The sequence below is a fragment of the Anabrus simplex genome, chromosome 2 (assembly GCF_040414725.1).
Source record: "Anabrus simplex isolate iqAnaSimp1 chromosome 2, ASM4041472v1, whole genome shotgun sequence".
NCBI classification, from domain to species: Eukaryota; Metazoa; Arthropoda; class Insecta; order Orthoptera; family Tettigoniidae; genus Anabrus; species Anabrus simplex.
Genome location: NC_090266.1, coordinates 1048254089 through 1048278180, shown reverse-complemented (window position 1 = coordinate 1048278180; position 24092 = coordinate 1048254089). Strand labels below are relative to the sequence as shown.

The following is a 24092-nucleotide window of genomic DNA, read 5'->3' as shown; positions in this document are numbered from 1 at the left end:
ACAAGATAAACCAAGCAGCAGCTTTCAATACAAACGTTGATTTACGTCCCTTTCAATCATCCTTATCAAATCCATTAGTTCAACGAACGGTCATTGACATCTATAAGAACATATCTTTTCAACAGCATTCGCCGAGGTCACATGACAACAAGCATTTAAATTTCTTGAAGACCAACATTTATCCTGTTATAAGTTCAATCATCAAATTGACGATAAATTTGAATCTTTATAGACTCTTATCCACAAGGGATAAATATCTTTTTTACCAGATCTCATTGCTAAGAAAATCCTCAAATTTAGCTCCTAAGATTGATCTTCACGTCTTTCTAGGATTTTGGACATGATATATATATTATTTATTTTATATTTTAGTACTCTCTCTTCCATAATTTTAATGTATCTTCCTATTAAGCACATGTAATTAAGCCATGTATACAAAGATTTTATATTTTATGATTTTCTAATAGAATAAGTTTTAAGTTTGTCAAAAATGTTCTAATAGTTCTTAAGTCTTTATTTGCGTAAATAACAATTATTTGAGATTCAGATTTGGCTGATGATGCTCTATAAGGGAGCGAAACATGTCAATATATTGTATTGAACAGGTGGATTCATAATAAAACTTTATTATTGTATATCAACAGATTTCAATATGGATTAAAACATGAGATTAGTCACTTGCAAGTGAGGACGAACCGGAACTCAACCCAACCTGGTCAAATCGAACATTCGGCTTGAAGAACATACAATTTAGCAAAGAAAACAAACTGTTAGTGCCGATACCAGGAGAAAACAAGCCAATTGACTGGTTCTATTGTTGCTTGATAACAATTTTTTGGAATTTGTTAGAGTTGTTTTGTGGGCCAAGCACAAAGGAGAAATCGCGCATTACGAGATGGAAGGACATTGATGTCAATGAACTAAAGACATTTTTGGGTTTGCTGATTCATACAGAAACACAGCAAATGAGCAGACTCCAAGATTATTGGAAAACTCACAGGCTTTTCAACATTCATGCGTTTCGACATTATATGAGCCGGGATCGTTTTTTACGTATATTACGATGCCTACACTTTTCCCCAGCTAGAACTATCAATGATCCCAAACCACAGTCATTAGACGGCCTGAAAAGGTGAGACAAATTATTGATTTTTTCAACACTAAAATGTCTATTATCCTTCACGGGAACTGTACATTGATGAATGAAGCTATGGTACTTCGGCGGGGTGCTTGATTTTCAAGCAGTATATAAAGGGGAAACGGCATAAGTATGGCATAAAACTTCATGCTCTAAATGAACGTGAGGGCCTCACTTTCAAATTTATTGTGTATGCTGGAGCCAACGACCAGTTGTCTGGGAAAGGACACACTACAAAAGTGGTCATGCATCTTTTGGAGCAAGTTCTGAATAATGGCCATCCATGTTTGTGGACAATTATTATAACAGTTGTGCCCTAGCGTCTAAGCTGCTGTCAGAAAACACATACAGTACAGGAACACTCCGAGCTGACTGGCAGCACAGCCCTCCAATTGTGAAGACGGCAATACTGTCTAAAGGTGGAACCACCACTCAGTACACGGAGGGAATTACGGTGGGCAAATGGAGGGACAAGCGAGTGGTTCAATACATTTCCTCGTAATTTGAGAACACAATGGTCACTGTCACAAATAAAAGGGACCAAGAAAAAGAAAAACCTTTGCCAATAGTGCAATATAATGCACACATGAAAGGGACTGATCGGTGTGACCAACCCTTTGCTGGTACAAACATTTTTTTGTCCACATCATTCAATTGATGATCATCAATGCTTTCCACTTATACAACATGCACAATACCAGGCTTGGAAATCCGAAAATGGTTTTATACGACTTTCGCCTACAAATAGTGGAATCATTTCTGCCACCCCGTCAAGCAGAGCTAGTGCGCACTCCTCTAAGAAAGAACAACTTACATCGGTTGGTGAAAAATGATGAGCGAGACTCCAAAGGAGGAACGAAATGCAAAAAGTGCAGGGTCTGCTATAAAGCAGGAAGTAAAAAAACGATCAACGTTTGTCTGTTCTAGCTGTCCAGATTTGCCGGGGCTTTGCCTGGTTGGTTGCTTTGACAAGTACCACAAAGACATGTAAGTGGACCAAACAGTGGGTGGTGGGTGGAGCTGTAAATTATTGTAATAGTGAAAAAATACTTTAATAAAGCTAAATGTGGTTTATACAGTTTTCCAATTTATAACATGTCATAAACAACAATTATCGTAATATCTTTCATAATAACATAGGATTTTCAACAAAATAGTGATTAGTGGTGTAGTGCACGGTGCTGAGGGGCCAAATCCAACCCACAGGCTTAGACGTCTTCAAAAGTTTTAATTTAGGCATGTATCATCCTTATAGGCACATTTTTGAATTTTTGACAACATTTGGTAAGTTTTATATCATTTTTTTCATTTTCAGTTTTTGGGGGTGGGAATGTGTAATTTGCATAGCAGCAAATGTAATAAGGCATCAGTGGCACTTATGTCCCTTTACTTTGGTGTTGTATCTGTACATTTAGTTCCTGTCTGCACCTTCCCACAGGTGTAAGGAATGCACTAAAACACTTTGTGAATTTCATTTGACACTGATTTAATCGCCTCTATTTGTATTTTTAATAGTAGCATACTCTTCAATGTATTTTCTACTATTTTGCTGCTTCAACAAGTTACTGTTTAATTTTTCTGTCACTTTCTATGTTGGCAATTTTCATTGTTGTCTTACATCTTGAAAATTATAGTCATTAATATACAGACTGGTTATTTCATTTTGATTTCTAGGTATTGGAGCTGATGATGCATTTATCTTTTGCAAGGTCTGGCAATGTGCCAAAGCTGAGAAGAATAATGGTACTCTGGTGAAACTGGTCCACGATACATTGAGACATGCTGTCCTGTCTATGTTCGTGACATCTCTTACAACAGCTGCTGCATTCTATGCATCATATATCAGCTCTATCACAGCTGTTGGGTGCTTTAGGTAACAAATCTGTGTATTGTGTGTTCAATCCTTTAAGCAAATGGTAGTTAAATAAGTACAGTAGAAGTCTGTTGTAATGAGTACGGCATATAATGAGAACCCCATTATAACGGCAGTTGTTTTCTGTCCCTTCAAAATTCCCATATTAAACTGTGTATTATCCTTCAGTTACAGTGAGAGCCCTATCACTGACGCATCCATTATTACGAGCGATTAAGTGTGCGTGATTTTCTGTTACCAATATTTATGCACTCAGCGATTATATTACATGCAATTGATCATCTTCGGTATCGTTTCCTCGCTATGTCCACTAACAAGTTCTCTAGCCAACACTCGAAGGCGATGTCGAAGTCAATTAGTAATACCCGTACCGGGCGAGTTGGCCGTGCGCGTAGAGGCGCGCGGCTGTGAGCTTGCATCCGGGAGATAGTAGGTTCGAATCCCACTATCGGCAGCCCTGAAGATGGTTTTCCGTGGTTTCCCATTTTCACACCAGGCAAATGCTGGGGCTGTACCTTAATTAAGGCCACGGCCGCTTCCTTCCAACTCCTAGGCCTTTCCCATCCCATCGTCGCCATAAGACCTATCTGTGTCGGTGCGACGTAAAGCCCCTAGCAAAAAAAAAAAAAAAGTAATACCCGTTGATTGCTGTTCCGTAAAGAAAAATAGTCAGAAATGAAAGAGGAGAACATGTTTGCATAATAAATACATAAATAACTTGTCCGATGACAGTTGTTAACTTGTTAAAAATAAAGGCTAATGTAAACGATTGCTTAAATTTAATGCTAAATACTGCAATTAAATAAGAATGGGATACACCTCAAGATATGACAGAGTGCATCATCGATTTCATTGATTAGTTTATGCGTCTGGTTACATTTTAGAAAGGCTGTTATCATGTAAATTGTCTGACTCGTTGGCTGAATGGTCAGCTTACTGGCCTTCGGTTCAGAAGGTCCCGGGTTCGATTCCCGGCCGGGTCGGGGATTTTAACCTTCATTGGTTAATTCGAATGGCCCGGGGGCTGGATGTTCGTGCTGTCCCCAACATCCCTGCAACTCACACACCACACATAATACTATCCTCCACCACAATAACACGCAGTTACCTACACATGGCAGATGCCGCCCACCCTCATCGGAAGGTCTGCCTTACAAGGGCTGCACTCGGCTAGAAATAGCCACACAAAATTATTATTTATTATTATCATGTAAATTTATAGTGAGACGGTTAACATTTCTCGACTGGCGCTTGAAATATGTTTTCATGATACATATGGTGCGGTTAAGTTAGGTTAGGTGCTGTTTGAATAAGCAAACTGCCACAAAATACCATCAGTCATTTTTGTACGGTACTGTTTTTTCTCTATTTCTACTTGCGAGCTCTCTTGTCGACGTTCGGAGGTGATGTCGGAGTCGATTAGTAATACCCGTCAACTGCTGTTCTGTAAAGATAATTAGAAATGAAAGAGAAAATGTTTTCGTAATAAATACGTAAATAACATTGTCGATAGCAGTTGTTAACTCATTCGAAATAAAGGCTAAGGAAAGAATCGCTTAATTTTAATACTCTACACTGACATTATGTAAGAATGCGATACACCTCAAGATATAGCAGAACACATCACTGATTTCTGAGGTTAGATTTTATTTTCTCGCATCTGGTTAAATTTCGGTAAGGCTGTCTTATTATACAAGACAGTCATTAATATACAGACTGGTTATTTCATTTTGATTTCTAGGTATTGGAGCTGATGATGCATGTATCTTTTGCAAGGTATGGCAATGTGCCAGAGCTGAGAAGAATAATGGTACTCTGGTGAAACTGGTCCATGATACATTGAGACATGCTGTCCTGTCTATGTTCGTGACATCTCTTACAACAGCTGCTGCATTCTATGCATCATAAATCAGTTCATCACAGCATACAAGGAGAATTTCAAAGGGAAATAATACCCTTGGTACCTAGGACGGAGATAGGGAATATTGAAGATGAATGGAAAAGATTTAAGGAAGCACTGGTTGAATGTGCAGAAAAGGTATGTGGTAGAACATCAGGAAATGTGAAAGACAGAGACACACTGGTGGAGTAATAGGGTAAAGATTAAAGTGAAAGAAAAGAAAATGGCATGGAAAGAATGAAAACATCTAAGACTGAAGAAAGTAGAAGAAAATATGCTGAGGCAAAGAATTTGACCAAGAAAGTAGTGGAGGAAGAAAAGAGGAAAAGCTGGGCCTTATTCACACAGAAATTGAGAGATGATATGCAAAGGAGCAAGAAATCACTGTATGGTATTTTAAGAAACAAAAAGAGAGATCAAGTAAACAGCAGATTTGTGAAGGATGAAGGCGGCATAATATTAATAAAGCCAGAAGAAATAAGAAATAGATGGGGAGAGTATTTTCAAAAGTTGCAGAACATGAGAACTAATGACAGTCATTCAATGGATGACCAGGAAAGGCAATTAGTTGATGAAGAAGTGGATAAAGAAATTACAATGAATGAATTGGAAATGGCAGTAAGAAAGATGAAGAATGGAAAAACTGCCAGAATAGATGAAATTTCAGTGGAGATGATAAATGCAGCTGGAGCTGTAGGCCGGCAGTGGACATATCGAGTTCTCCGGATTGTCTGGGAGAATAAGGAGGTCCCTGAGGATTGGCAAAAAGGTTTAATCCCAATTTTCAAGAAAGGCGGTAAGAAAGTATTGAAGAACTACAGGAGAGTTACTCTGATATCCCATGTTACTAAGATAATGGAGAGGATACTGGAAAGTAGGATAAGATTGAGGGTTGAAAATCAGATACAGGAAAATCAGTTTGGTTTCAGAAGTGGAAGGTCAACAATACAGTCCATTTTCATCATGAGACAACTAATGGAAAAGCAATGCGAGTATGAGAATGATATGGTGATGACATTCATTGACATTGAAAAGGCATATGACAGTGTCGCCAGGACTAAAGTGTGGGACAGTCTGGTGCAAAAAGGAATTATTCAGGGATTAATAAAAATGATCATGGCAGTGTACAAGGAATGTTGTAGTTGCGTGCAAACACAAGTTGGTTCAAAATCACTAGTGGGCTAAGACAGGGAAGTGTTCTATCACCAATCCTGTTTACAATAGTAATGGATGACATCATGAAAACAGCAGAGGCAACATATGGAGGAAGAGAAAAGAACATCATGTAAAGTAAAGTAAGTAAACTCGTGTCCTCATCCCGAGGTGGTGCAGCTCTTTTCAGGCACACCCCCATTGGAGGTGAGCTGCACGTGCCATTTCAACCACCTACCAGCCCTCCTGCCATTCTTAAATTTCTGGCAGTACCGGGAATCGAACCCGGGCTCCCGAGGACGGCAGCTGATAACACTAACCGTTACGCTACGGAGGCGGACAACATCATGTTATTTGCAGATGATATTGTAATTTGGGGAGAAGAGGACATGAACGTTCAAGAACAGTTGGATGTAGTGAATGGAAAGATCGAAGAATGTGTATTGAAAATAAGTATAGAAAAGAGTAAAACTTTTGTTATGACTAGAGGGGAGAAAGAAGGGAAAAGTCAGATTAGACTTGCAGACAAGCCCCTGGAAGTAGTGGAGACATTCAAATACCTGGGGAGTGAATTAATGGTGAATGCTCGACTGGATGCTGAGATTAGTAAGATGATTCAAGCTGGAAGCTGTTTCTATCATAGTGTAAGAAACATGTTATGGGACAAAGATGTGCCAGTGGAAGCAAAGGAAACTATGTACAAGATGTATTATGTACCCATAACAACTTACACAGCAGAAACTTGGACAATGACGAGGAAGGATGAGAGTCGAATACAGGCAGTCGAATTGAAGTTCTTGAGGAGTATGATACAGAAGAGTAGAAGAGACAAAATAAGGAATGAGAAAATCCGGGAAGAAATTGGAGTGGAAAAAATGAATGATAGAATAGAGAAGAGCCGACTAAGATTGTTTGGGCACATAAAGCGAATGAGTGATGGAAGAATGCCAAAAAAAGTTATGGAAATGCAAGGAAGGAGAGGCCGTGGACAATCACGATTGAGATGAAAGGACACAATCCAACGCAGTATTATAGAAAGAAATCTGGGACACAGTGTTGGAGGAGGGGTGGTGGAAAGACTGAAGAAAGTGGAAAGGAACCATATTTGTCCCTACCCGGCTACATCTGGATAAAGGGAAATGATGATGATAATGATGAAGGCAGTTCCTATCAAATTTTATAGCGAGAAGGTTATCACTTTTTTTACTGGCACTTGATATATGTTTTCATGCTACATACACGGTTAAGTTAGGTGATACTGTTTGAATAAGAAAACTGAAGCGTTTGCCACAAAATGTGACCTTCGGTATAATTTTCTCGCTATGTACGCTTGCGAGCTCTCTCTCGTCGACATTTGAAGGCGATGTTGGAGTCAATTAGTTATACCTGTCAACAGCTGTTCCATAAAGAAAATTAGAAATGGAAGAGAACAAGTTTTCGTAGCAAATTCATAAATAACGTGTTGTTAACTCGTTAGAAATAAAGGCTAATTAAACGATCGCTTAATTTTAATACTCTACATTGAAATTAAGTAAGAATGTGATGCACCTCAAGATATGGCAGAGTACACCACTAATGTCAGAGGATAGTTTATATTTTCTCGCGTCTAGTTAAATTTCGGAAAGGCTGTACCCATGTAAATTTGTAGCGAGGAGGATATCATTTTTCTATGTGTGCTTGAAATATGTTTTCATGATACATATACAGTTAGGTTAGATGATGCTGTTTGAAGAAGAAAATTGGAACGTTTGCCACAGAGGCCTCTCGAGTGATACTATAATTTTTTCGGAATGAAATTAAACGTACACTTTCGAGTAGTATTGGATTTTGAAAAATAACAAACGCGTAAGCAGTAGTGTGGATATTTTCCGCAAAAACGCACGTTTTGTGGAAACTGATTGCTGTTTCATACCAATTTTAATGTGTACGGGATTTTTCCCGACTTTTATAAAAAATCGTACATAACGACAATCCATTATAGTGAGTAAATTTTTTGCCATTAAGAATTCTTGCTATAACGGACTTCTGCTATACTTCCAATATGGTACTACACTGAGTTAGCAAATGTCGTGGAATAGTCAGCTAATAGCGTGTGGGGCCTCCTCTGGCCCTGTGAACTGCAGTGAGACGCCGTGGAAGTGAGTCGACAAGTCCCTGGTAGTCCTCTGGACGCAGCTGACACCAAATCGTTTGCAGAGCGGCCGCCAATGCTGGTCTGTTCGTGGGTGCAGGATTCATGGCACGGAGCCTGTGTTCCAGGATATCCCAGATATGCTCGATAGGGTTCATATCGGGGCTCCTGGGTGGCCATGGCAGTCGTTGGACCTCCGCTGCATGTTCCTGGAACCATTCCCGGGCGACGTGGGAGTGATGTGGCTGCATGTTATCATCTTGAAACACCGCAGAACCGTCTGGGCGCTGGAAGGCCAAAAATGGGTGGAGATGGTCTCCGAGCAGCTCAACATACCACGTACTATTCAAAGTCTCTTCCAGAACAACTAGGGGGCCCATTCCATACCAGGAAAATGCACCCCAAACCATAACACAGACACCAGCGCACTGGACCACACCTTTGAGTCAGGCGGGATCCATCGCTTCATGTAGTCTGCGCCATACACGGTGCCTCCCATCAGCATGGTGCAGTTGAAATCGTGATTCATTCGACCATATCACGTTGCGCCATTGTTCCAGTGTCCATCCCTGGTGACTGGCGACAAATGCGCGTCGTTGTGCCTGATGACGTTGGGTTAACAGTGACACCCATGTGCGGCGCCGGCTCCCATACCCCATAGAACCTATGTTCCTATGGATTGTCCACTGGGAGACGTGTCTAGCATGGCCTGTGTTGAATTGAGTTGTGATTTGTTGCACGGTTGCCTGTCTGTCACTATTGACAATCCGTCTCAGATGTCGCCGGTCACGGTCATTGAGGGTGGCTGGACGGCCGGTCGTTCGTCTGTTGTGGACAGTGACACTCGCATTCAGCCATTCACTATTCACCCTGGACACGGTTGATTGTGTGAAGCCAAATTCCCGCACCACTTCCGAAATCGCACTTCCCATCCGTCGGGCACTGACCACCATACTCCGTTCGAACGGTGTCAGCTCACGACGACGTTCCATGTTACACCTGTCACATGCCCAGCCACTGCTCACAAGGTCTCCTGTACAACTGCCGCTGGCACAGGGGGCGTATGGTGCGCAGACAACACACCTGCGCATCAGTGCTTCGCTATTCCATGAAATTTGCTCAGTCGGTGTATATTCCAATCCACTGCCTTTAGAGTATTCCCAGAAATCTTATCTGTTTCATCTGCTTTCCTAGCTTTCAAGGTTTGTATCTTTTTGTAAATATCTTTATTAATTCAGTACTACTCTACTACATAGACCATCCATAAATTAATTTTCCCTATTTCTATTCTTGTAAACATATTTAGCTGGGAAATGTGAGCGTGCGCGACATATCTATGATGTAGCAATCGTATACCAGCCGGACAAATCCCGCCTGGTATTAGTAGCGCAGTAGCAGTGACCCAAAGTGGTGGCTTGTGTTCTTTCTCCTGCCACCTGCGAGATTCAATCTGTGATAAGGTTTCTATGGAAATTGCGATGGGCCATTCAAAACAAGAGGCATGGATTGCCTAGTGCAGACGTTGTGCTGATCCATGGCAATGCTCGCCCACGTACGGCTCGACACTCAGCAACTGTTCTGCAGGAAATGCTCGTCCACGTACGGCTCGGCACTCAGCAACTGTTCTGCAGGAGTTCGGCTGGGAGGTGTTTGATCATCCACCATTTTTTTCATCTTTTCTTCCACCTCAAGAAATTCCTGTTCTACTGCCAGCATTTTCACACAGACAAAATTATCTTCTAGAGGCAGCACTATCTACAATATCTTGTTCTTTCTCTCCACTGTTTTCTCATGTTGCACTAACTTTTATAGGTTTTCAGTGACGGGAATTTAAGGGCTAAAATTGGAAAGAAAGCTATCATGAGGTCCCAGCATGTGCATGGAGTGAAAATAGGAAACAATGGAAAGCTATTTTCAGGGTTGACTATGTCTCCAAAAGTACTTAGTGGGACGTAACAAACAATAACATTACTAGACCATGACCTACAAGTTATTAAAACTATGCAAAAGGGTTCCTTACTCAATATATCAGAAGAGCTTTTCCATAAGGAACTTTCCCCCCATCAACTCAGTAATTGAAACTGATAGGACTTTTCCTATTTGTTGTTGTAGAATTCGGTATACTGACAGTCTCTTTTTTGTTCTCACATAATTTACCACTTTAGTTCAACCACACTTTTTCATTATATATGTGTAGATTTAGTTAATTTGTTGTTATTTAATCTCTCTTCCTGTTTAACCCAGATAATCCCAAATACTGTACAACACCAATACCAGACACTTGTTTAGTTTAACATGTGAATGACTTAAAGAAATTGGGGTAGATGCTCCATCTAATCAACACTTCAATATACAGGTAGAAATAGTTATTCCATATTGTTTTACGAGTTTCGGTACCTGGATATATTCATGCAATATATTATTTGTCAATACGGGCCATTAAAATATCAATTATTATGGTTAAGATTATCAATTATGTGGTACCATCTTCAGTAACAGACATGAGAAAATTTTAAAGAATAAATTAGCACATAAGAAAAAACTTAAAACATCCTGACTGTACAAAAAATCATTAAACAGTTCCATGTATAAAAAAAGCATTATCACCTGGTACCTCAAGCATGTAAACGCGACTAAACACAATAGGTTCTCTGCTATGGGCAATCATGCAGAAGAATGCCAACACAGTTTTATAAATATAGACCATGACTTGCCGGGTTGAGTGGATCAGATGATTGAGGCACTGGCCTTCTGACCCCAAATTGGCAGGTTCGTTCCTCGCTCAGTCCAGTGGTATTTGAAGGTGCTCAAATACGTCAGTCTTGTGTTGGTAGATTTACAGATACGTGCAAGAACTCTTGTGGGACAAAATTCCGGCACTTCGATGTCTCCAAAAATCGTCAAAAGTAGTTAGTGGGACGTAACAAACAATAACATTACTAGATCATGACCTGCAAGTTATTAAGGCTATGCAAAAGGGTTCCTTACTCAATATAACAGAAGAGCTTTTCCATAAGCAACTTTCACCCCATCAACGCAGTAATTAAAAGTGATAGGACTTTTCCTATTTGTGAAACTCACAACTTAACTTTTAACCCCATTTATCATCATACCATTGTGTACTGTCCATTTCACAACATTATCGAAGTCATTTTGCAGTTGCTCACAATCTTGTAACTTATTTATTACCTTATACAGAGTAACATCATCCGCATAAAGCCTTATCTCCGACTCCACTTCTTTACTCGTATCATTGATATGTATATAATAAAACATAAAGGTCCAATAATACTGCCTTGAGGAATTCCCCTCTTAATTATTACAAGGACAGATAAAGCTTCACCTACTCTAATTCTCTGAGATCTATTTTCTAGAAATATAGCCACCCGTTCAGTCACTGTTTTGTCTAGTCCTGTTGCACTCATTTTTGCCTGTGGTCTCCCATGATCCACCCTATCAAATACCTTAGACAGTTCAGTCGCGATACAATCCATTTGACCTCTTGAATGCAAGATATCTGCTGTATCTTGTTGGAATCCTACAAGTTGAGCTTCAGTGGAATAACCTTTCCTAAAATCAAACTGCCTTCTATCGAACCAGTTATTAATTTTGCAGACATGTCTAATATAACCAGAAAGAATGCTTTCCCAAAGCTTACATGCAATGCATGTTAAACTGACTGGCCTGTAATTTTGGGCTTTATGTCTATCACCCTTTCCTTTATACACAGGGGCTACTATAGCAACTCTCCATTCATTAGGTATAGCTCCTTCATGCAAACAATAATCAAATAAGTACTTCAGATATGGTACTACCGTATTTTCTCGCATAATTCACGCACTTTCTTGACGAAAAAACGGGTAAAATATGTGGATGCATAAATTATTCAAGGAATTCAGATATTAAAGAAATTATTTACAATTTATTTACATTTTAAAAAATGCAACAAATATATATACACACAATTTGTTCTACTCATTTGCGGTTATCGTCATTTGGCGTAAACTTACGGCATGCTTTTCTTTCTGAAAGTTGGATAGGGTACATAAGGTAAGTTGGAGACACAGGTTTGAAGTACCAACACTGGAAAGTTCTTTTCTTGTTACGAGTTGACGATACGACCTGAAGTGAAATAAATATAAACTAATAAAAGTTCAATACATGTAAGTACATAATAATGACATAGTGGCAAAAAACAGAAAATTCTTACCTTTTGTAGGGTACCGTCTTCAAGTTCACTACCAGCACTAGAAGAAGAACTGCTGCTACTGTTATCGCTGCTCACAGCTCTCCATAAGAAATCATCTTCACTCCTCTCTAATGAATTTGAGATTCCTATTTTCTTGAAGCTCTTTTCAATCACCTTCGAAGAAATCATGTCTCAAGCATGCAGTATCCACTCACAAAGTAGTTCAACAGGTGGTTTCTGAATCTTGCCTGTTGGGGTAAGTTTGTGCACACTTTCCACCATCCAGCACTGATAAAGTTTTTGCACATTATCCTTGAATGGTTTATTTATCGAAATGTCCAAGGGTTGAAGTACTGACGTCAGTCCACCAGGCATCACTGCCAAATCAGTTTTCATGGTTTCCAGTAACTTTTTACTGTCTTCCATCAGGTGGCCACAAAAACTGTCCATTACGAGAAGGGCCGGGCATCGAAGGAGAAACCATGCTTCATTTCCCCGAACCGTTTGTATCCAATCTTGGACAAGTGGCATGACCATCTGCCCTTTTTCCTGGATGTGAACGTGGATCCCTCACGGAAATTTTACTTTCGGCATTGTTTATCGCTTTGGAACAACGTAAGGTGCAAGCTTTCTGCCATCAGCTGTTACAGCAAGCATTACAGTGCATCGTTGTTTTTCGCTTCCTGTCATGCATACAATTGCACTCGATGTCCCTTTCGTATCGATTGTTTAACTTTGTGGCATGTCGAAACATATTGGCGTCTGATCTGCGTTTCTTATTTGGGAGAGAAAATATTCCTTAACTTTATGCTTCTTCATCACAAAGCGGTGAAAATCAATTACTTTTTGGTTGAAATCATTTGGCATTCTTTGGCATAATATTGTTCTTCGTCAAAGAGAGAGCCCATTTCTCTTCATAAAATTAATCACCCAGCCTTGGCTAACCTTAAAATCTGAGAAACTGATTCCATGTGCTGCAGCTATTTCTTATCCTTTAAAATACAGCATTTAGTGAGGACCAGCATATCCATTGTTGCGTTATGAAATCACATAATTAAGTGGATCCTTCTCTACTTGAGGAAACTTGCCACTTTCTGGTCCGAGAAATGCTTTGTGAGACTTGTTGGTCACTTGAAGTACAATTTTCTGTTTCCGCCAGTATGTTTCGGCATAACTGATCACTGCGAGTTTATACGATGCTGTATTAGTTGAATACTTGCTCATTGTAGATTAATAAACAGTTTTGAGATCACAGAAAGCGCATGTACCGCACCCGAAACACTCGTAAAATATGTTTGTACGAGACTGGAATAGAGTGTCACTAGCCACTTCTGAGCTGATCCACTCACTGAACTAGTGCATTGATGTTTCCTACTGGCTGATAACAGTACGTTGCCCAGTATTTGGAATGCCCGGTTTCACAATAAGAAGGCTGCTACTCGAGTAGTTGACATCTTTATTCCGAAACGCATCCGGAGCCGTGTGATGGATGTTCGAAAAAGTGTGTGTGTCAAATACAGGAACATTTCTTTTTCTCCATTTTGGACTCAAAAATATTGGAATGCGTAAATTATGCAAGGGCGCTAATTATTCAAGAAAATACGGTATATCTCAACCCACTGTCTTCAGTATATCCCCCGAAATCTTATCAATTCCAGCTGCTTTTCTAGTTTTCAACTTTTGTTCTTATTGTAAATGTCGTTGTTATAGGTAAATTTTAATACTTCTTAAGTATTAGTCGCCTCCTCTAACTGGACATTATCCCTGTAACCAACAATCTTTGCATACTGCTGACTGAATACTTCTGCCTTTTGAAGATCCTCGCATACACACTCCCATTGTTCATTAACCATTCCTGGAATGTCCTTCTTGGAACCTGTTTCTGCCTTAAAGTACCTATTCATACCCTTTCATTTTTCACTAAAATTTGTATGACTGCCAATTATGCTTGCCATCATGTTATCCTTAGCTGACTTCTTTGCAAGATTCAATTTCCTAATAAGTTCCTTCAATTTCTCCTTACTTCCACAACCATTTCTAACACTATTTCTTTCCAACCTGCACCTCCTTCTTAGTCTCTTCTCTGTTATAATATAGCAGGTCTTTATCATTTCTTACCACCTTCGAACGTACATACCTGTTTCCACATTCATCAATAATTGCTTTAAACCCAGCCCACATTCTTTTTACATATTCAGTTACAATTTTCCACCGATTAGAATTACTTTTTAAAAACTCCCTCATGCCTGTTTTATCAGCCATATGGTACTGCCTAATAGACCTACTTTTAAGACCTTCCTTTCTATCACATTTATTTTTAACTATGACAATAACGGCTTCGTGATCACTAATACTATCTATTACTTCGGTTTCTCTGTAGAGCTCATCTGGTTTTACCAACACCACGTCCAGAATATTCTTCCCTCTAGTTGGTTCCATCACTTACTGAATCAGCTGTCCTTCTCCTATTAACTTATTTCCCATTTGTTGGTCATGCTTCCTGTCATTTGCATTAACTTCCCAATTGACATTTGGTAAATTGAGATCTCTCGCTGCAATCACATTCCTTTCCATATCGTTTCCCACACAGCTGATTATCTTATCAAATAATTCTGAATCAGCATCAGCGCTACCATTTCCCGGTCTGTACACTCCAAAGACATCAATATGCCTATTATGTTTAGAAATAAACCTTACACCTAGAATTTCATGTTTCTCATCTTTAACTTTTCATAGCTCCAAATTCTTCTTTCACCAGAATGAATACTCCCCCTCCTACCATTTCTATCCTATCTCTACGTTACACTCCAGTTCCATGAGAAAATTTCTGCATCCATTATATAATTTTTTCAGCCATGATTCAACTCCTGTTACAATATCTGATAAGTATATATCTATTAAATTACTTAATTCTATTCCTTTCTTTACAATACCTCTACAGTTCAACACTAACATTTTTATGTCATCCCTACTTGACTTCCAGTTCCCTGTACCCTTATCACCGCTCCCTAGACCACCCCATTTCCCTGAATGTACCTCTGTATTACACTTCTAAACAAATTGCCTAAACAATTTACACCTTCATTGATTACATTCTGATATTCAGTAAAGCTTCTACATTAATATGTATGCAATAAATAAATACTTACTTTTGGCATTACTGCTTCCCGCCATCTTGCCAATCAACTGTATTTTTAAACTCATCTTCCTGCACCCTGGTAGTCAAGCACAAAATAAAAACAACTGAAGTACATGCCACGTGTCCCGCACAAGCACTGCAGTCCGATCTAGCTCCAGACATAAATAAAATACGAATCCGCACAATTGTGTGTACATGGTCTGAAAGGGTTAAACAAGTGTATTAGAATTCTATGGTTCCACTACATAACACACACATGTTTTACCTCTAATGTTCTTGTACTGATTTTATTTGTGTTTTCGTCAGATTAATATTTTAACCACTTTTTTATACACGGGACTGTGTAATATTTTTTGGACATTCAATTTGTTTTAATTTTTTTCTTATGTGCTAATTTATTCTTTAAAATATTCTCACATCTGTTACTGAAGGTGGTACCACAGGTACCGAAACTGGTATAACAATATGGAATAAATATTTCTAGCTGTATATTGAAATGTTGATTAGGTGGAGCATCTATCCCAATTTCTTTAAGGTATTGTCTATATCAGCACGGAATGAAAATCATTAATTATGATGTGAATGACTGGCGACTGTGGCACTTCCATTTGGGCTGAACTGAAGTTCCTGGCTGGCACTGCCTGCCCGTTTTTTCCTTCATTCTTATGTTGAAAGTGCCATCAAATTAGAAATATTATAAAGTGTGACAATCTCCAAGGAAACTAGTAGTCATAGGAAATGTAGAAGCCTATTTCTTCAGCACCCATGTGAGAAAATGATCATCAGAAGTGTGAGTGTTTGGGCTCATTTTGACTCAGCAGCCCATAACTGTCAGACAATATTCAGTGAAACAAACTCAGTGCTAGCTAATAAACTGTGCCAGAGAGAGGGTGTAACCTCCTATGATGCCAAGCTAGGGGAATTAAATTTCCTTTTGAATAAATAATAATGGTGCATTTCTGTAGAGATACTGATGTGTTTATGCTGTTTCTTCTTTTCAGGAAAATGTTAGGTCTATTAGGCTGTAAGTACATGTTTCAGATTGATTGATTGATTGATTGATTGATATCTTTTCCTTTTTTTTAAATATAGGATGGCATACTGAAACAATAATATGGATATATATATATACACAAAAAAAAATCCTGTTTATTCATGAAGATGTAAATTACATTTTGCTGTATATAACAGGGTTTCAGGCACCATGTATGCACAATATTTGAGATTATTACAGCCCCATTCATAAAAAAAGATTTATTTCTGTTCATATATTAACCTAGATTGCATCATTCTACGTCCAAAATTTGGAGTTTTATGAATTCTCTAAGCACTAAGTAGTATACACAAGAATGCCTTTTGATGGTACATTTACGATTGTGGGTATACCTCTGGTGACATGTTACTTAGTGTATCACAACCTTTCCTAACTCCTTGATTAAAAGTAGCCATCACTACAGAAACAAAGCATTGATATAAATTTATCATTATTTTTTCATAATTTTTTGCAAGTTTAAATTTTCTCAGGTCTTTTAGAAAATCATAATATTTGTTCCTTTTGTATGTAACAGATTAATCACCTTCAAGCTGGTGCACATATAATGTGATTGGAACACATAGTGACCTTGACTACACATGGCATGGTTATGCCAAAAAATAATCTTGTTGAGAGGCATTTGACTTCCTGGTACTGTTGATCATCAGTGATGAACTAACGAATATGTTACTGGAGTTACAGGAGTAATATCATGAACATGAGCGAGCTTGTTCCTTTCTTTCCTTTTCCTTTTTTTTTAAAATTGGCATGTACATGTGCAATGCGATTAACAGTTGTTTACTAAAATATATTTTCTGGACTATAATCAGAACCAGCCTGGGAGATGTAGTGATGTGAAATCAGCTTGAAAGGCACTTGAAACGTAGACTTCTTTCTGAGCAACACTGCGCTTGATTATTTCCTCACCACAGGGCATTACAAAATTCTACTGTGCACTTATAATTTGTTTCACATAGAGAATGACTTTCAATTTTTCTATGAGAATGTCCAGCTTCTTCAGTGTCTTCTCTCATTCTGTTCTAAGACTAGAGACTCCTTTGTGCTGGATATCATCTCCCCTACTAGAGAAATTCAGGCAAGGAGCCACATTCTGGGAAAATGTGTGATTTTTATACACAATTTAATGCTGAATTCAAATCTGGTTTTAGTTTTCATTCATCAGGGATAGCTTGAGAGTAATCCAATGTTTAATCTTTTCATATCATTATATAGGCCTATACATAATAATAATGTTATTTGTTTTATGTCCCACTAACTACTCTTTTACGGTTTTCGGAGACGCCGAGGTGCCGGAATTTAGTCCCCCAGGAGTTCTTTTACGTGCCAGTAAATCTACTGAAATGAGGCTGACGTATTTGAGCACCTTCAAATACCACCGGACTGAGCCAGGATCGAATCTGCCAAGTTGGGGTCAGAAGGCCAGCGCCTTAACCGTCTGAGCCACTCAGCCCGGCGAGGCCTATACAAAGCTTTAGTTTAGAGTCATAGACATACTGACCGAAATTCAATTAAGGGGGCACGTGAACATTAGAAGAGTAACAGAAGGTGATAGTTGAAGTGCTCACATAATGTTCTTACTTTTTAACACTCATTCACAGGAATGTTTATAAAAAATGAAAAATATGGACAGAAATTTGCCACCACAAAGTTTCATGTCTTATTTTTTCCTTTTGTATTGAGCATCCTTTTTGTCCAGAATTATACTCCAGCAATAATCAGCTAACATTGTGGGCATTCATTTCCCTTCATACTGTTTCTCCATGGTAACTATGTCTGTATGAAATCTTTCTCCATGCTCATCTGACACATCACTACACCCCTCTGGAAAGAAGTCTAGATGCGAGTCCACCGAACGTACTTTCAAGGACATATTGCATACCAGTGGCGTTCACTGAACCCCATCCACCCCAGCACAGCTGGCGTAAATAAGTTTGTATTAACATTTTCTTATTATTCCTTAGAATGCTTTTTATAAAGTTTAAAAAGCTGCAAACATCTAAGCCAAGTACAACTGTCTCGATAATCCGCTTGCACTACCGCAGTTCAGGTTCTCCAGCGAGCTCGATTTCCTTGTCGGCGCGAAAGAGCTACCCCAGTGAAATTTAAGTCGCTTGGTTGACACATGCACTTGAAGCTTCCGTGTCTTGGGAGCAGGGCGGGGCTGTGAGCCCTCCTCCGACAACAATTTACGGCGACAGGCCAGCTAGCTTGGGAAAGGTATGTTAGTTTTAATACTTGACACTTTAAGTGTTCAGCGCCACATACTAGAGACTACAAGAAAAATATCAACATGTTAACACTATAGCCACTTGCACATCATCTTCCTAATAAAAATAGACCCAGTTTATGAAATGAATTGTAATATATTTTATTCTTGGATTTCGGCATGTATAAAGTTTTTTGAGCAATTCATTGATGGCATGTGTAGCGTATGTTTTCCGATAGCCACAGAAAAATATTTAGGTTGCCCAGCATGAACACATAGTTAAGCACGAATGGTTGTCTGTGATGGTGGTATGTAGTGAATTTCTGTAGTGTTCCTCTTGTATTATAGGTGAAGGTTTCGCGAGTTCTGTGGCATTCTTCATGAATATAACGTGTTATATGATGTGATGAATATTTTCCCTTGTTTGTCGTTGATGCACGTACACTCAGTTAGCGAGTGAAACTAAAACTTCGGCGACGGTAAAATACCAGTTAAATTTTGCTCATTCAGTTTAGGTTAGGACTTTGAAATTAAAAACAAATAGTTAGTCCCAGTGTATTTTTGTGAAAACCATGACTGTACTGTACTATCGCGAAGTGTCACCCAGTGAAACTAAGTGCATTGTTTAAAATCTTCTATAGATTAAGTTATGATGGTGTCGTCACTGCCATGAATATCAGTTTGGAAATATGTGCAAGTTTGTGGTTGAAAATATTCTTGAAAGGAAATGCAGCTGTATAAAATGGTAATGTTGACTTAGAGAGTGAGAGTGCTTATATTTAAAACCCGTTTTTGCAGCTGGGGTAAAGAATGTGTTCGCCGCACGCCACTGTTGCATACTAAATCTTTATAAGCTTTGATCATTTCTTTCACGAACTCTTTGTATTTAGGGTCTCTTCTACTTTCAAGGAAGTTTTGTGTTACTTTCTTGAAACATAACCAGCCTTGCTTTTCTTTGTCAGACGTACAGACATATCGAATAGAAATAAAAAGAAGAGAATATTCACAGAAGTACTCACTTGGTATATCTGAAGAAGCCAAATAAATACATTTTAAATTGGTAGAAATTGTTCCATTCTCATTGTGATTTTAACATGCCACACTATCTGAACAATAACATCAATGTCTGGAAAAAAAAATCAGAAGTAGTAGAGTTAATGTTGCCAACTATTTAAGTACCATATTTGCTGCAAACAGTGATACCACATATGATATATATGTTCAGATTAATGGAAAAGTATCCCTGATAGCACAGTTCTGATTTCAGATTTGAATTTAGCAATGTAAATTTCTTTACAATTACATATTTTCATCCCAGAAATAGAAACTTTGTAGAACAGCATAATCAAAGTGTATGAACTAATATAAAACTGGAGCTGACATTATTTCTAATAAGCAGGAGTCAATGACCTAGGTGTTAGGCACCTTTAAATAACAATCATCATCATTAATTTTCTTTTACTGAAGAATTTGTTTCTAATCAGATGCCATTACTTACATTTCTTTATCTCATGGAAATGCTATTGATGTTCCTTTCAAAAATATACCGAACACACTTTTCCAGCTCATTGCAAACAATAAAACACACCTGTTAGTAATCACAAGGGCGGCAATCATTCTCTTCTGACCAAGCTTGTTGGCCGTGTGGTTAGGGGCGCGAAACTCTGAGCTTGCATTCGGGAGATAGTGGGTTCGAACCCACCGTCGGTAGCCCTGAAGATGGTTTTGTGTGTTTTTCCATTTTCACACCAGGCAAATATCTTAATTAAGGCAACGGCCATTTCCTTCCCACTCCCAGCCCTTACCCCTATCCCATTGTCACAATAAGACCTATCCGTGTCGGTGCAACGTAAAGCACCTTGTAAAAAAGAAAGAAAGCTGTCATTCTTTTGAGGGCCAAACTGTTGCTTCAGCTGAGACAACTTGGAGTATTAGTAGAAGGTGTGGCCTTTTTTAGCACTCAGTGTCTGGCATAATATTCAGAATTGGATAACCCTGAATTATTTTTTGGCAATAAACATACCTATCATGCAGCAGATGCAGACTAATTACTGTTGCATTGTTGAAATAGATGGAGTATCTACATTTAAACAGCAGGTGCTAACGTTCCAAAATAATTAATGAATTTCCCTCTTAATATTACTAATCCTTCTGTAAGAATGGTTGGATAATCTGGTTAACACTTATTTTGTATCATATTACCTAATTACAAAGCTATATTAATTCTAATCCTTCTTTGCGTAAATATTAAATATTACTATGTTCTACTTGACTGTTTTTAATGAGAAATTTTATTTTATTTCATTCATTGATATACTCATTTTACTACTTGAAAAGAAGAAATAAATAAATAAATAAATAAATAAATAAATAAATAAATAAATAAAATAATAAAAATAATAGTAATACTTTATCTAGGAATCCTAAAAGACTAGACGAAAGAAACCGAGAAAAGAATAGGCAGCCGTACAATTTATCAAGTCGCTCAGAACGACTATTATAATCAAAGATGGGAAGTTGTGAAGAATATTATGAAAAATCATTGTGATGACACATGTAAAATTCCTTTTAAAATTGTTTCTGAGCATTAGAAACCATATTTTTTGAACATAATACACACTCCCCTCTACTAGTCAGTGAGCCAGCAAGCACGAAAGAGGATATTCAGATTACAGAGGAAAATGTAAAAATTGCTATAAGCAAAATAAATGTTGCCACAGTATCGGTAGTAGAATGCTTAAGTTATTGAACACTGCAAAAGTACCAAATTTATTGGCCATTGCTATGTTGAAATTTAAGAAATGTTCATCAGTCTTCTAGTCCGCTAGAACTGTCCGGAAATATAAAAGCAATGACCATGAAAGTGTGTTCAACTGGGGACCTATTTCAATTTTGTCAGTAATAGAAAGGTAATAGAGAAAGTACTCAACAGGCATTTGCGCATGTTTATAAGTTTCTCCTCTCAACAGTGAGGGTTTTTCTGTATCCATGGGACCTAGATTAATACTTCTCTCATTAACGGGTGCGAAGTCTAACAGTTAGAGTTGCTGTGTAGCACTGTTGAATGTTAGTAAAGCATTTGACAATGTTGGACGTGAGCATTTAGAAGATTATTTCGCAGTGATTTGCCTAATAATCGGAAAACTGGATTATCAATCTTATTTAGAATAGTAATATGACTTTTGAATCTGGCCTGAAGAAAACCAAGAAAATGCAGCTTCTCAAAGGCGTAGCTCAAGGATTTTCTTTGTAACCTGCTTTTTTAATTTGGCAATTGGTGATACTATGAAAAATGTTACTGAACCTGAGCTATCTAACACTTATGGATTCCAGCTGTGTCAGGATGTAGAAAGCATGTCAGCATTGGCATTTGCTGATGAGATTAATTGGAAAGGATATAGAATAAGTGCAGTCTCTGATTAACCTAACTGTTGAAAATTTGGCTGAAATTGGATTAAGAGTGAAACCATCCAGATGTAAGATTATAAATTTTCAGATTTTTTATTGTTTTATTTTTATTGTCCCCGTAAGACCTGTCTGTGTTGGTGTGATGTAAATCAACTTGTCAAGAAAAAGTTATTTTGATAGAAGGAAAGGCAGCGTTGCTAGATGTCAGTGAATTGGAATGCATACAAAATATACAGGGGTAACTTTTGGTGAAGAACTTATCTTAGACACTTCTAAATTAATCAGAAAATTATCAAATGATTTAAACAGCTTGTCAGTTTCAATATTTCTTAAGCCTGATCAGAAAGTGAAAATTGTATATCAGTACATTGGGCGAGTTGGCCGTGTGCTTAGGGGTGCGTGGCTGTGAGCTTGCATCCGGGAGATAGTGGGTTCGAACCCCACTGTTGGCAGCCCTGAAGATGGTTTTCTATGGTTTCCCATTTTCATACCAGGCAAATGCTGGGGCTATACCTTAATTAAGGCCATGGCTGCTTCCTTCCCATTCCTAGGCTTTTCCTATCCCATCGTCGCCATAAGACCTATCTGTGTCGGTGCACCATAAAGCAAATAGCAAAAATAGAATACGTTAAGCCCGCCTTGTGGCCATGATCGTTAAGGCGTTGAAGTCTAAACGGTCTGACACCGAGGTTAGCCGGTTTGAGTCCCGTTGGTCGAAAAAAATTTCACCATCAGAATGTTGGCCGGCAGGGTAGGGGAGGTGGTTGTATACAATTTCTAATCACTAGATTGTGTGCTAAAAGCCTGGATTAAATTCCAAACCTCTCCGCAGTGCTCATATGGAGTGAGGGCATATGACGCTGTTGTTGGTGATTCGTCTGTCGGATGGGGACGTTAAGCCTTGAGCAAACCCCTTGGTGCTATTCGACAGGAGTAGGCTATGTGCCGGCACCGGGTTTCACCCTCTCCCTTCCTACTATCATATATCACGTCATTCATTTCATCTCATTAACTCCTCTGATGAGGTTGACGTCAAGAAGGACATCCAGTCATAAAGACCCGCCACGACAGATTCATATCACCACACTTCATACCCGACCCCGTAGAAAAACAGGACAAGGGTTGGACAAACAACAGTACATTGAATATATTGTATTCACTCTAAAGCACTCCACTGAAAAAAAATTCCCAAAAGCTTTCTGAATCGTACTGATAAGATTATCCGTTCAACTGTAAAAGATATGATTGGATTACCTCATGATTGTCCAAATGACATACCTTATGCTCCTCATATTCTTCAAGGACTATGCATAATGAAAGCCAAATGGAGGGCTTTCATCATGAATTTCAACATTTGTCAGCGTTCACTTTGGACAAGTGATGATCATCTTTACAACTGTGGGGACATAGATGCTGAAAATCAAGATGCTTTCTAACAACTAGATTTTCCCTTGAATGAGGAATACCTCTCAACATCTGGCCGACGTTCGAGGAATGAACTTCGTCAGAAATCTTTAGTGAGTTAATGTCATCTTCCTCATAAAGGTAAAAGAATAGAAACATACAAAGACAGTCCCAAGGCTACTTCATGGAGAGTGATAGGAGAGGCCTATCATCTTCTAAGTAGACTAATGCAGTTAAAATTGGGATGGTCATCAAATACCATCCAGTGTCACTATCCAGGTTGTGAAGATGCGGAGGCTCTCGGACATGTGTTGGGTCACTATCCAAAAGGAGAGTTACAAAGAAATAACCAGCACCACAAGGTACATTCAAACATCATGGCCGCTCTGTGGAAAGCGCAATGGGAATTGTACAAAGAAGTGCACAGTATTGCGGAAGATGGTTCAAGTAAGTGTGCAGATCTTGTTGCTATCAGATGCAAGGAGAAGAAATGTCTTC

At 38.6% G+C, this 24092-nt stretch overlaps 1 protein-coding gene across 1 annotated transcript in view; it reads left to right on the top strand.

The window, feature by feature from the left end:
• Positions 1–24092, top strand: part of disp (dispatched) — a 185510-nt gene that overhangs the window by 144087 nt on the left and 17331 nt on the right. The window contains exon 13 of the mRNA XM_067140121.2: positions 2813–3011. Coding sequence (XP_066996222.2) covers positions 2813–3011 — 199 coding nt within the window. The remainder of the gene's footprint in view (positions 1–2812; positions 3012–24092) is intronic.